At 43.5% G+C, this 13,204-nt stretch overlaps 1 protein-coding gene across 8 annotated transcripts in view; it reads left to right on the top strand.

The window, feature by feature from the left end:
• SUSD1 (sushi domain containing 1) overlaps positions 1-13,204 on the top strand; it is a 249,583-nt gene that overhangs the window by 117,253 nt on the left and 119,126 nt on the right. For 5 of the 8 annotated variants that reach the window (XR_008424310.1, XM_019454192.2, XM_053908178.1 and 2 more), the window contains exon 15: positions 1,369-1,408. Coding sequence is in view for 5 of the 8 variants with exons in the window: in XM_019454192.2 (XP_019309737.2) it covers positions 1,369-1,408 (40 nt within the window). In the remaining 3 variants the exon portion in view is untranslated. Of the gene's footprint in view, positions 1-1,368; positions 1,409-12,053; positions 12,148-12,473; positions 13,188-13,204 lie in introns of those variants that run through there. The other 3 variants (XR_008424309.1, XR_008424308.1, XM_019454191.2) reach the window with 2 other exon arrangements.

Here is a 13,204-nt window from a genome sequence, read left to right as displayed (position 1 = left end):
TACTATACCTTTGGAGTAAAATTTGAAACCAGGAAGTGTTTTCCAGTTCTCCCAGTTCTCTGTGTATCTGTCCCAGTAACTAGCACCACCATGCACCCAGTTGCTAAGATAGAAATGCATGAATAATTCTTGCCTCCTGCCTCCTTATCTTCTTGTCTAGTACATCATCAAATCCTGTCTATTCTATCACCGTAATGCTGTGTAAAATCATCCTTTTCTCTCCTTCCTCATTAACACTGTTTAGCCTTTGACATCTCTTGCCTGAACATCAAATTTTCTAACTCATCTTCCTGTCTCTTATTCTGTCTCCTTGATCCATGTAACTGCCAGAATGAGTTTTGTAAAGTGTAAATCTGGTCATGACACTCTGTTTTAATGAGCTCCCTTCTTCACCTGGCCCCACCAATTTCTCTCCTTTAATATACTCCATTCCTAAGTACGTGCCTTACTGGTTATTAAGGTTAGATCCCTTTCACTGGTTATTACTGGATATTATTTTCCACTAGTTGCACTTAGCATCAAGGCAAAATTAGTCACATTCAAAAGCTTATGGCCATTTTGAGCTTTCCCCAGAATTTGTCAGTGTAAATATATTTTTTCAATTTTTAAGAAAACCAGATTGCCCAAGGTTGTCACTTGAAAGAGAATTTCCTTTTGAACTTAGAGGGATCCTTCTCTAACCCCTGCTATTTAGTTTCCTCTGGGGAATGTTTTGCAGAGTAATCCCAGCCATTCCTAACAGACAAATATGCACATAATAACTGGGGGAGAAGAGAAGGTATTTCATTCCAATGAGTTTGTGGGTCTCCTCTACCATGGATGAGCTTTCATATGTTATTACTATTGTTGTTGTTGTTATTTTGTTCTCTTTCTGGCCCTTGGCTACTGTTTGGGTAACTGAGGCAGCCGGGTAAGTATTCTCTAGAGAGGTGAAGTATTATTATATGCCAAGGCTTCTCATAGCCTAGCCTATCACATGCATCACTATCTTGCTGAACTGGATGTGACCTCGGAATCTTTCTCAACAGAGTTCACAGGCAGTCAATGCCAGTTGCTGAGAGCTGGCCAGGGGAATGAAACTCATTGCCATTTCTGTCCTTTACCCATAGTGTGTGCTTTGTGAGATCTTTTGAGAAGCTATAGAATTGACCCCCAGGGTCACTTCTGTCCCTGCTACCTATGCCAGTCCCTCGAATACTTAGTAGTCACATGGCTAAAGTATACTATGTTAGAGCTAGAAGAGGCCTTAAAGATATTTTCATCCAAATTAAGAGAAATAGAACATTAAATTTTCTGGGCTAAAATGTATTATTTAAACTGATGTCATGTGCTGCCTAGTTAAACGTGTTGCTGTGTTTTCCTTTATAGGTGAGAAGATGCTCCTGTGCAGTTTGGGCTCACGTGAAAGGTAAAACCATTTTCTGCTTAAGCATCCTGTCCTTATTTCTCCCCTCCAGCCTGCAGCATCGAGTTATGTTAATGAGATTTCTTTTTAAATTGTTAAAGGTGACAGAAACCCATCTCATACTAGTTTAAGCAAAAAGCCATAGCTGAAAAGGATGGGGGTGGGGAGCTTATGGACCTAAACCCACAGGGGCACCAGGACTCCAGAAACTGACACTTGGGACTTGAAACCAGGAGTGGCACACTCTGCCTCTGTCTCTGCTGTTTCTTTTCTTTCTTTCTTCTTTTTTTTTTTTTTTTAACATTTATTCATTTTTGAGAGACAGAGCACAAGCAAGGGAGGGGCAGAGAGAGAAGGAGACATAGAATCTAAAGTAGGCTTCAGGCTCTGAGCTGTCAGCACAGAGTTCCACGCGGGGCTCAAACTCATGAACTGTGAGATCATGACCTGAGCCAAAGTTGGACGCTTAACTGACTGAGCCACCCAGGCACCCCTCTGCTTTCTGTTTCTAAGGATGGGTTGGCTTCATTTTCTTCTACAATAAGCCATGCGATGGAGAGGGATGGGCACCAGCTGCCCAGTTTAGCAACTCCAGTGGGAACAGAAAGTTTTTCAATTCAGGGGAAGAACCCTTTCTCCTAGATTAGGTGCCTGTCCGTGGGATGACTGGTACCACCTCCTAGAGTACTATGTACTATGAACAGCCTACCTTGGATTTTGGGCTTATTCATGTGGCTGGTTGGGGGCAGATCAGTGTGATTGACATGGACAGCGACACTCGGATTGCACTGAGAGGTGGACGCGATCCCCATCAGGAAAAGAGGCACGCGGAAACATGTTGACAGACCAATACAAAGAGCAAAACAGTCCACTGCTTTGAGCCATTTAGCTGCTTCGCATGCGCACACACTTATATGTATACTTTTAAGAAAAACCCCCTCCACGATAGAAGAATTATCCTCTATACAACCACAAGTAGAACTCTATTGGACGACAACTGTGTGTGGGTCTGTTACTGCATCCAGCTCCAAGACCAGGATTCCTGAGGATGGTCCATCCCTCTTGATCAAATCCAGGGGGACCTCTCACGATCTGTTAGCAATCTATGACTAAATGCCCAATGTAAGCATCCTCAAACCGCAGTTTATAATGTGAAAGGGGAAACTGAATAAGCGCAATAAGCACTTTCATTTAGAAAGGAGGAAAAGATAAAAGGCTGTGCAGTGGTCAGGGCGCCCATAACAGCGACCACATCCTGCTGGATGGGAAAAACTGGCATCCCCTGCCCTGGCAGCAGAGTGAGCCGCCTGGTCGGTTAGATGGGCTGCCTCTGTCTTTTCCTGGGTCTGCCTGATGGGAGAGTGAGTACCCTTGTCCCTTTCCTCCAGAGCTGTACAGACACAAGAGATGTAGCAGCTGGGTGCTGTGTAGCTTAAACCTTCTTCCTCCCACGGGCAGTTGTCCAGGTGGGAGAACTGCCTCAGGGCTTGAGCAATCACAGCTCCTTGGTTGCCAGACTTGGGATTTCCCTGGCAGTACATTTCTTTAAACCAACAGGCAGCCAGCCAGTGGATTTGATTCCTAGGAATTCCATTAGTTTGTTGCTTAATACCAGAAATCCTGTCAAGTTTATGACCTTTGTATCTGGACCTTTTTTCTTTGCGGTTTATGAGTCCTAGCAACACCCTGAGGAATTTTCCTCTTAGCTTGGAGTATCAGTTTAACCCCTTGCATCCTGTCTGTTACCTCAGAGCAGCATAAAACAATAGGCTGGGGTGGTAAGGAAGTGCCTGCAGAACTCTGCTTCCAGGAGGACTCTAGCTCGGGGCACTTCACAATGGGGGATTTGTTACCTTGTCAGTAGAGGGTGCTTAGCAGGAAATGATGGGAAGGGACCTGGAGAATTAGACTTCCTTCATTTGTCTGCTTGTCTTCTAATCTTATTTCCCATCTTTTTAATCTCTACTGACACCAACTTCAAAAAGAGCAGAGGACATGGCTTTTCTACTGGGCAAGGCGCATTACCAGACCATTGGATTGTGGTTGCCAGGCAGCGAGGGTCTTTGTGCCCCACCCCCCTCTACTCTCTTGAGATATAATTTACATATAACATTGAATTTGAGGTGGTGACTTGATCTATATTGCAAAATGATTACCACAATGAGGTTAGTTAACACCTCCATCAGCTCACATGATTACCATGAATATTTGTGTTATGTGTGAACATTTAAGATCTACTCTCTCGGCAGCTTTCAAGTATTTAATACAGTATTGTTAATTATAGTTGCCATGTTGTACATTAGATCCCTAGTACTTATTCATTTTATAACTGGAAGTTTGTACTCTGGCCAACATCACCCCATTTCTCCCCACCCCCCTGACCCTGGCAACTACCATTCTACTCTCTATTTCTATGAGTTCTCCCTTTTTAGATTTCATATATAAATATGATCGTATAATATTTGTCTTTCTATGTCTGACTTATCTCACTTAGCATAATTAGTGAGGGTCTTTCTTAACAAAGATGTGTGTTGTTACACTTCTGTGTGTAGATGGGCTAAGCTCCCTGTCTTGGAATTAATTATTTTTTTATTTTATTTTTTAAATTTACATCCAAATTAGCGTATAGTGCAACAATGATTTCAAGAGTAGATTCCTTAATGCCCCTTACCCATTTAGCCCATGCCCCCTCCCACAACCCCTCCAGCAACCCTCAGTTTGTTCCCCATATTTATGAGTCTCTTATGCTTTGTCCCCCTCCCTGTTTTTGTTATTTTTGTTATTTTTGTTTCCCTTCCCTTATGTTCATCTGTTTTGTCTCTTAAAGTCCTCATATGAGTGAAGTCATATGATTTTTGTCTTTCTCTGACTGACTAATTTCACTTTGCATAATACCCTCCAGTTCCATCCACGTAGTTGCAAATGGCAAGATTTCATTCTTTTTGATTGCCAAGTAATACTCCACTGTATATATATATATACCACATCTTCTTTATCCATTCATCCATCGATGGACATTTGGGCTCTTTCCATACTTTGGCTATTGTTGATAGCGCTGCTATAAACATTGGGGTGCATGTGTCCCTTCGAAACAGCATACCTGTATCCCTTGGATAAATACCTAGTAGTGCAATTGCTGGGTCGTAGGGTAGTTCTGTTTTTAGTTTTTTGAGGAACCTCCATAGTGTTTTCCAGAGTGGCTGCACCAGCTTGCATTCCCACCCCTGTCATGGAATTTAAATGAAAGCCACAAGAAATAGCCACGTATTTCAACATTTGGACATTTTGCAGCCAATCCATTCCCTAAGGCTATAAGGGTGGGAATAGAGTTCCCACAAAGAAAAAAGGTGCTTTTATCAGAAGAATGGAGATGTGCAGGCCTCCTGGACATAGAAATAGCTTCCAGAATCCACGGCTTTCAGCAGCTGTTTGATATGATTAGCAAACTCAAACTGGGTGGAAGAAATGGCCAAAGAGCTGGCCACAGTCATTCTACTGTGATTAACTTAACAGGGAGGATTTTGCTTTGGAAATGTCTACATGACTTTTGGTGGTACCTTTTTACCCCCTCTCAACTTAAAAACCAGTGTTGAAAGAGGGTTCAAACCTTTGAAATCAAACTACTGGGAGGCTCTGGAGATAATAGAAAACCCAGTGTAATGTTGAAATTCTGAAGGCAATTCTACTCTGTATATCTATGTACAAACGTTACCTGTACTGTGCACACACCTTTGGCAGTCCCCTTTTGCAAAAATGTTGGAGACTGCCATCTCACAAAATAATTTGCAGGATCCAGATTAGTCCTGAACTTGTTCCAGTTCATTTGCCGAGCAACGGCCCCGTTCTTGCCTTTGCCCAGTGACAAATTATGCTACTTACCTGACGCAGATTGCTCCTAAAAGGGCTTTGTGATTACCAGGGAACCAGCAGTTGGTTTGATGGGAAATGGGGAGGCCTGGGCTTCCTTGCTTGAGCCTTGCTACTAATCAGCTGAGGGCCTTTGCAATTATATTTAACTTGGCAGGTTCTCAGCTGCCTCTTACCACAATCTTTCTGATCCCTTCCAGCCACAAAGTACTGAGTCTGTGATTTCCTGAGTCACAAAGCAAAGTCATTTGATATATGGGAGATGATCACACACTGTAATCACAGAACACTCTTCAGTCATAGGCATGAAACCCCTGAGTCATTAGTGACCCTTTCCCTTTCAGCCACATTTTACGCCTAGGGTGTGCTGGTCTCATTTCTGGATTCGTCCCCTTGTGCATAGGCCTTTATTATCTGTAGCACAGAGAGTGGGCAAAGCCTCCTTTCTCCTCTTCCATCATGGTGTTCATAGTTTCCTTTTTAAAAAAAATTTTTTTTTAAATGTTTATTTTTGAGAGAGAGAGAGAGAGAGAGAGAGTGAGAGAGAGTGAGTCGGGGAGGAGCAGAGAGAGAAGGAGACACAGAATCCGAAGCAGGCTCTAGGCTCTGAGCTGTCAGCACAGAGCCCGAAGCAGGTCTTGAACTTCCAGACCATGAGATCATGACCTGAGCCGAAGTCGGACACTTAACTGATTGAGACACCCAGGCACCCCAGGGTTTCCTTCTTCACTCCAGCCTACATGCCTGACTCATGTGTCCAAACTGTGGCTCTGATTTTCCTATTTCCCCTGATGGTTCTTCCATGGTTCTCCATTACATTTTAGACTGGTTTCTAAGGCCTCACTTGGACACCAGCATGCCCTTCCAGTTGCATCTCTCCTTCTCCATTCAAAATGATGTGCTAGCTCTTCTCTGGTTACGGCCCTTGCTTATTTTCCTCAGTGTCTTTGCTCATACGGTTACTTGCTTATTTCCACCCGGATTGCCCTATAACCTTCCTGTAATCTCTGCTCACGAGTTTGTTACAATCCCACCTATTCATCAAGATTAAAATCAAATGTTGTTGGGGTGCCTGGGTGGCTCAGTCGGTTGAGCGGCCGACTTCAGCTCAGGTCACGATCTTGCGGTCCATGAGTTCGAGCCCCGCGTCGGGCTCTGGGCTGATGGCTCGGAGCCTGGAGCCTGCTTCCGATTCTGTGTCTCCCTCTCTCTCTGCCCTTCCCCCGTTCATGCTCTGTCTCTGTCTCAAAAATTAAAAAAAAAAAAACAAAAAAAAAACGTTAAAAAAAAAAATGAAATGCTGTCTCCTCCCTGAAGCTTCTTAAAATTTACTCAACAGGCAGGAACGCCCTCTCTCTCTCTCCCTTCCTCCTTCCCTCTTCCTCTCCCTCTCCTTAGCCATTCTGCCATACTTTAGAGAAACTGGTGCACTTGTCCTTTCATACTAGATTTCATACCCTGAGGGAACACGTTTGAAGAGTGGAGCAGTGCCTGGAACCCATTGGGTTGGATGATTACTGGTGAGCCAGCCGCATAGTCTGATGAAAAATGAAGCATAGGAAGTGCAATACTTAAATAAGCCAGGGAAGAGTTACCTTAAGATCTAATCCTAGTGTGTATGTTTATGTTTGTATACACTACACACATGTACGTATACACACACACACACACACACACACGCATGCATATTTTAAACCTGCATAATTGTGGTAGGCAGAATTATAATGTGGCCACTGCTGGACACCCACCTTCTCTCATTTACTCATTCAAAGGCTATTCTCAGTGTTGCCGTGAAAGGATTTGAAGATGTAATTAAGATCCCAAATAGATTATCCAGATGGACCTGACCTTCACATGAGCCCTTTCAGTCTGGATCTAGGGGTCAGAAACGGGAGATTGGAGATTCAAAGGGAGAGATGGATCTGACATAAGGGTTTCTCCTGCCGTCTTTGAAGATGGAGGGAACCACATGGCAGGAATGTGGGTGGCCCATAGGAGCTGAGCCGCCAATGGTTGATAGCCAGTAAGAATATGGGGACCTCAGTCCTGCAACTGCAAGGAATTTGGAAGCAGGTTCTTCCCCAGAGGCTCCAGAGGGAAAGGCAGACCACCTGACACATTGATCTCAGCCTTGGAAGACGCTGAGCAGAGGACCCAGTCACAATGTGCCTGAGCTTCTGGCCTACAGAAGTGCAAGCTAATGAATGGGGGCCAGCTGCTAAGTTTATGGTAATTTGGAAGCTGCAGTAGAAAATGAATTTTTTTTTTATTTAAAAAAAAATTTTTTTTTTAACGTTTATTTATTTTTTGAGACAGAGAGAGACAGAGCATGAACAGGGGAGGGGCAGAGAGAGAGGGAGACACAGAATCTGAAACAGGCTCCAGGCTCTGAGTGTTCAGCACAGAGCCCGATGCGGGGCTTGAACTCACGGATCGTGAGATCATGACCTGAGCCGAAGTTGGATGCTTAACCGACCAAGCCACCCAGGCTCCCGAAAATGAATTTTTAAAAAGTTGCTGATTCATCAGGTGTTACTTATCTCTAAATTAATCTTCTACTTTGATCTCCTTCGCCGTCTCCTTCTCTGCAGGGAATTCAAGTGAGGAGACCCTAGAATAGCAGACAGGAATTTCACATGCCAAACAGAAGTCATGGTGCTAATTATTTGTACCTTTTGGAGAACAGAATTATTGCTTTCAGGAAATGGCCCTGCTTGTGTAAATTCATGAAAAAAACGTCCACATCCATAGGCAGTTTTCAAGCTGTCCCAGAGCCTGAGAGTAGGCACAGGGTCTTTCTAACTTGCTCCTCAGCACCTGTGATATTTGCATTAGTGCAAGAGTTGAAGATAAGCGCAGAGAAGGCCTGTCATTCCTCCTGAACGCTGTACCTCCTCAGGGAGCCACGCTGAAGAGAATGGTGGAGTTTAGCCTAATGGATTTACTCTGTCAAGGTTGAGTCACTGCAAATCTGTGATACAACACATGACTCACTCACTTCAGTTTCTGATAGAATATTCTACAAGTGATTCAGAAGAAAAATAAGCATGATTTTATAGCATGAAACCGTGGAAGGGAGGGTAACCAGAGGATGGCAGAACTTTAAAAAATGTAATACAAATTGGTCAGCTGTAAATGTTCTCAGTGAGGAATTAACGGCGGGAAGTCCCTAAAGAAATCTTGTGTGGCTACACTGTGAACACTTTGGATTGGATGGACTCAGATTTTCACAGACTACATGCACAAAGTAGACCAAGAGATGCATACCAGCAAGAACCATGCCTGGAGCCAGAACCCAAGTCATGTTATGCAGAACAAAAAAGATGATTGTCCAATACTTTTGTGTAGGGTAAGGAGGAGTTGGGCAGGCATGTGGCTTAGGGTAAATGATGTCCTGCTGGTGGATGGTCAAGAGAAAGTCAGGTTCATACACTCCTACTTTGCTTCTGTCCTGTTGGTTTGTGAGGGGACATTTCAAAGCAAGAGAAGAGCAAACTGCTTCACATAAAGTCTCCTGACCTGGATGAAGCACATTCTATAATGCAGGTTCATACAGTTTTCACATGAGCCAGTGGACCACTGCAAGTGGTCTTTGAGACATGGTGAAGAGAAAGCAGGCTGGAGATGAGCAAAGAACATGGAACTTTGTAGAAGGAAGATAGGCTTTGCAAAGTGTAGTCGATGATAACTTGAAGTCAAGGGCAGGCAAATCTTTTAAGAGATGGCTTTGTGGTAGAGCCACAGTGTTCCCAGCAGTTAGCATTATGGTTTCTGCATTAGTAAATAATGCTTAGAAAATTCTCATCTGCTTTAGATAAATATTTTAGGTAGGCATTCACTTACATTTTGTTCTAATTTTTTTAGGTTGCAATTTGAGCCTTTAACCTGTCCGGGTTTTATTTTGGCATATATAATATAAGCTCAAATGGTCAAAATCCTTTTATTCTAAATGGCCAGCCAATTTTCTCAACACTAGTTACGAGTGATGTGTCATTTCCCCTAATGATTTGAAACAGTAACAAAACAGTAATTAACAATAGCTAACATTTGCCAGTTGCTTACTGCGTGCCAGGCACAGTGCTAACATGACTTACCTCATCTGTTTCTCACAATAACCCAATGAGGTGGGCACTGTTATTATCATTCCCATGTTACTCGATCATCCCTCAGTGGGGAAACTGAGGCACAGAATGGCTAAGCAACTTGTCCAGAGTCCACAGTTACAGACTTGGACAACCCGACCTCAGTATTTAAGCTCTGAAATTTATTTGGTATACGTGGGTTTATTTCTAGGCTGTTATGTTCCAGTATATTCATTCCTATGCTGATACCGCACTGTTTATCACTAATAATGTGAGTCACTCTCCTAGTTTTTTTTTTTTTTTTCCTTTCACCACTAATTTCTAGTGTAACCACATCCTTCCATTTTGTAGTATGGCCTCGTACATTTTTGTAAGGCCTCAAGACATTTTTTTTTTCTTTCCCCTGAATATTAAAGGTAGCCAAACAGCATAAGCCATGTTTTTTTTCCAGGAAGTCTCCTGAAAACACTTTCTGAGGTAGTGGATTTTGCAGAGCTTTTTAGCAAGAAGTGTAGTCCATGGCTGCTTTTGCTGGTGCCAGCTACCCTATTAGAGAACAGAACCCAACTGCTCCCAGCCTGGTTGGAGAGATCTGAGCAGGTGCCAATCAACATAGCTTTCTGCAACAATGGGAAGATTTTGAAGCTGTGCTGTCCAATATGGTAGCAACTAGCCACGTGTGGCTACTGGGAACTTGAAATGTGTACTTGAAATTGAGCACTTGAAATGGTATGACTGAGAAACTGAACTTTTAATTTAATGGAAACTAGTGTAGATTTAAATAGCCACATTGTGTCCAGTGGCTACTGTAGCACACAAATTAAGTAATGAAAAAGTTAAGTAGCATATATAGTATATATATATACTGGCATATATAGTATATATATATACTATATATATATACTGGCATATATAGTATATATATATACTATATATATATACTCTCTTCTCAGATGTGCCTCTTTCACTGCCAAGGAAGAGAGTCATCTATGTTTGAGGGTCTCAAGTCCAGGGGCTACTAATTTTCCTCTCAAGCCCCTCCTTACTTAACAGAGCTTTGCTTTTGCTGTTTTCAACTCTTCCAAGGCAGTGCTGGATGACCCAAGGGGCAGACTAAGCATGTGCCTGGGGCATTGGTAACAGGAGGGTACAGAAAAATGAAATATTTGGATGTTCCGGCAGTAAAAACCATGGCAAATCATTTGGCAAAATTTGGACTTAGTTGTGCTTCCTTACATTTATTCTATGGCTTGATGGCATTTTTCTTTTTCTTTTTTTAAGTTTTATTTTATTTATTTTGAGAGAGAGAGAGTGCGTGCAAGTGGGAGAGGGACAGAGAGAGAAGGAGAGAGAGAATCCCAAGCAGGCTTTGTGCTGTCAGCGCAGAGCCCAATGTGGGGCTCAGTCCCACAAACCATGAGATCATGACCTGAGCCGAAATCAAGAGTCAGATGCTTAACCGACTGAGGTACCCAGGTGCCTCGGTATTTTTCTTTCTAATTCTATGCATGCAGGGTCATCCCCCAAGATCTTTTCGATGTCTGGTGGCACCATTGCACAGTTGGTCTTTTACACTGCTACAGTCTGAGACCCCATCATCCTCAGCCTGTGCAGGAAAGGACAGGGCCTACACGAGGGGGAACATGACCTTCTCTGCTGTAGACCATGTAGATTCAGATCTGCACTGGGAAAGCATGGTGTTATGGTTAAAAGCAAAGATGCTGGAACCAGACAGCTTGGGTTTGGATCTGGCTCTGTTGTTTATTAGCTAGGTCACTTTGGGCAAGTTGTTGAACCACTCCGTGCCTCCATTCCTCATCTGTAAAATGGGAATAATAATAATAATAGTGTCCCATGTACTGTTATTACGCTGGGCACTATTATTGCAATACACTATTATTATAGTCCTCACTGGGTAGTTAGGAGAAGTAATTAGAACAGTGTTTGGCATATAGTAAATGCTAAATAAGTTGTTTGCAAATGAAAATGAGCCCTTTAGTGTAGAACATGATGCTCTGATTCAGTCACTTGGCCCAAATGTGCAACTCAAATGTGGGTGTCTTTTGGTTTATAACAAAGCATCCCCCTGGGGTTGACATATGATACCCCCCAAAGAGAACATATACACGTCCTCCAAAGAGGTTTTACATCAATTTTCTTACTTTATCCTCATGGCAACCTGCTGAGCAGAGCAGGGAGGTGCTGTCCTTGTAGGTGTGCAGGGAAAATGACAGATGACTCTATCCAGCAGGGAGGATTTGTTTGCTGTGTTTGACCACTGGACCTACCTATCATTTTTGGAGCAAAAATCCAAACGATGTCAGAATGACTTCTTCCTCAATGCAAACGAAAACTGCCCATAAAAACTTTCAGGCATAATTGGTTGAGAGAGGACCAATACAAGCAAGACGGTCTGCTGTATTTGTATCCACAACAAGATGAGCTTTTTTATCCCTTGTAACTTGAATGTGGCCTGGTTTTCTATTTCCTCTTCAGAAATCCCTTGGAACTGTATTTTCCTTAGGCCCTACACCCTCCAGGCCAACTCAGGGGACACAGAGGCACTCTGAGCATTCTTGGGATGGTTTAGTAAATGGGGCCACGCTCTGGGTTAAAATGGAGTGAGCACAGGTGCACCTGTGCCTCCTGGGAGGGCCACGATTCCTGCTGTGGGCTCAGCATGTGGTTTTGTTCCGCAGATTCGTCATTCATGCTGCAGCAGATGGTGGGCGTTGGGCTGGGCTCCGTGGCTGTTGTGATTATTCTCGCATTCCTGTCCTTCTCAGCCGTGTGGTATGTGAGACTGTCATTTTTGAGAAATGAGCGGAATGGCGGAAGGATGGGGTTGGAGTCATGAGAACAGCTGGGATTGAGGAGAGCCAAAGGGGATGTGGGCAGAGGTTGTCCTGGGCTCAGCACTCAGCAGGTGAAAGGCACGAGTAGTCTACACCTTTGGGCAGGGAGGGAGATGCGCTTCTGGTGCAGAAAAAGAGCAGGGTTGGTGATGGCTGTGCTGATTTCCCATGCTGCTTCCCATGAGGGTACATGAGCTGCAGATAGAGATACACCAAGGGAAAACCAGAGTGTGTCAATGGACTCTTTTCCTCCTCCACATCTAGATTGCAGACGGGCACTACCTGTGGAGGATGCACGGTGCTGAGGCAGATGTTATGGCTGTTTCTCAGGTGCCTGCCTAGACAGAGGCCCCATGTGACTTCCACCCAGGTGTGTATGGGTCTGCAACTTTTTCCATTCCCAGCTTGGTCCCGTTTCTGGATTCAGGATGGTGAATACCTCTGTGGAATTCCCCAAAAGGAGGAAACTCAGGAATTGCTGATGTCTTCTCTGCTTGCTACACAACCAGTTCTGTGTGTGAACGTGAGACCCTTGATATACAATATAATATTGACCGCAGGCTAAAGATCATGTGGGCTGGACCCTTGTCTTCCTCTGAGTGATACCTGAGAGTCAGCTCTTCTGGACATTGAATACAAGAGAGTCTCTGCATCTTCCTTTATGGCATCTCTGAATTAATTTGGAATCCATCCTTTTACAATGAGCGATGAGGGGGACTTAAGTTTGGGCTAGAATTTGCCTTTATGAAGGAGATCATTCAAAAGGATAGAGCTCATTGACAGTAGGCAAACTTGTCAAACATTTTAGAAGCAACCCTTTTCTTACAATCGATCGACATGCGAATAGTATACTAACCCGGCCTGACTCCAGTAAGTTCCCTGCAATGTGTGTTAGGCAGTGTCGCTTTGATACAGATCCATTGGTTTATAGGTAATCAAAAGCCACAAGTTTTCATTCCAATAAAAATATTCTGTTAATTTAGTCAGTTCTTCTC

Source organism: Panthera pardus, unplaced genomic scaffold (assembly GCF_024362965.1).
Source record: "Panthera pardus isolate Hobbes unplaced genomic scaffold, ASM2436296v1 HiC_scaffold_20, whole genome shotgun sequence".
NCBI lineage: Eukaryota > Metazoa > Chordata > Mammalia > Carnivora > Felidae > Panthera > Panthera pardus.
Note: the sequence above shows the minus strand (reverse complement) of the source record. Positions and strands in the feature narration are given on the sequence as shown.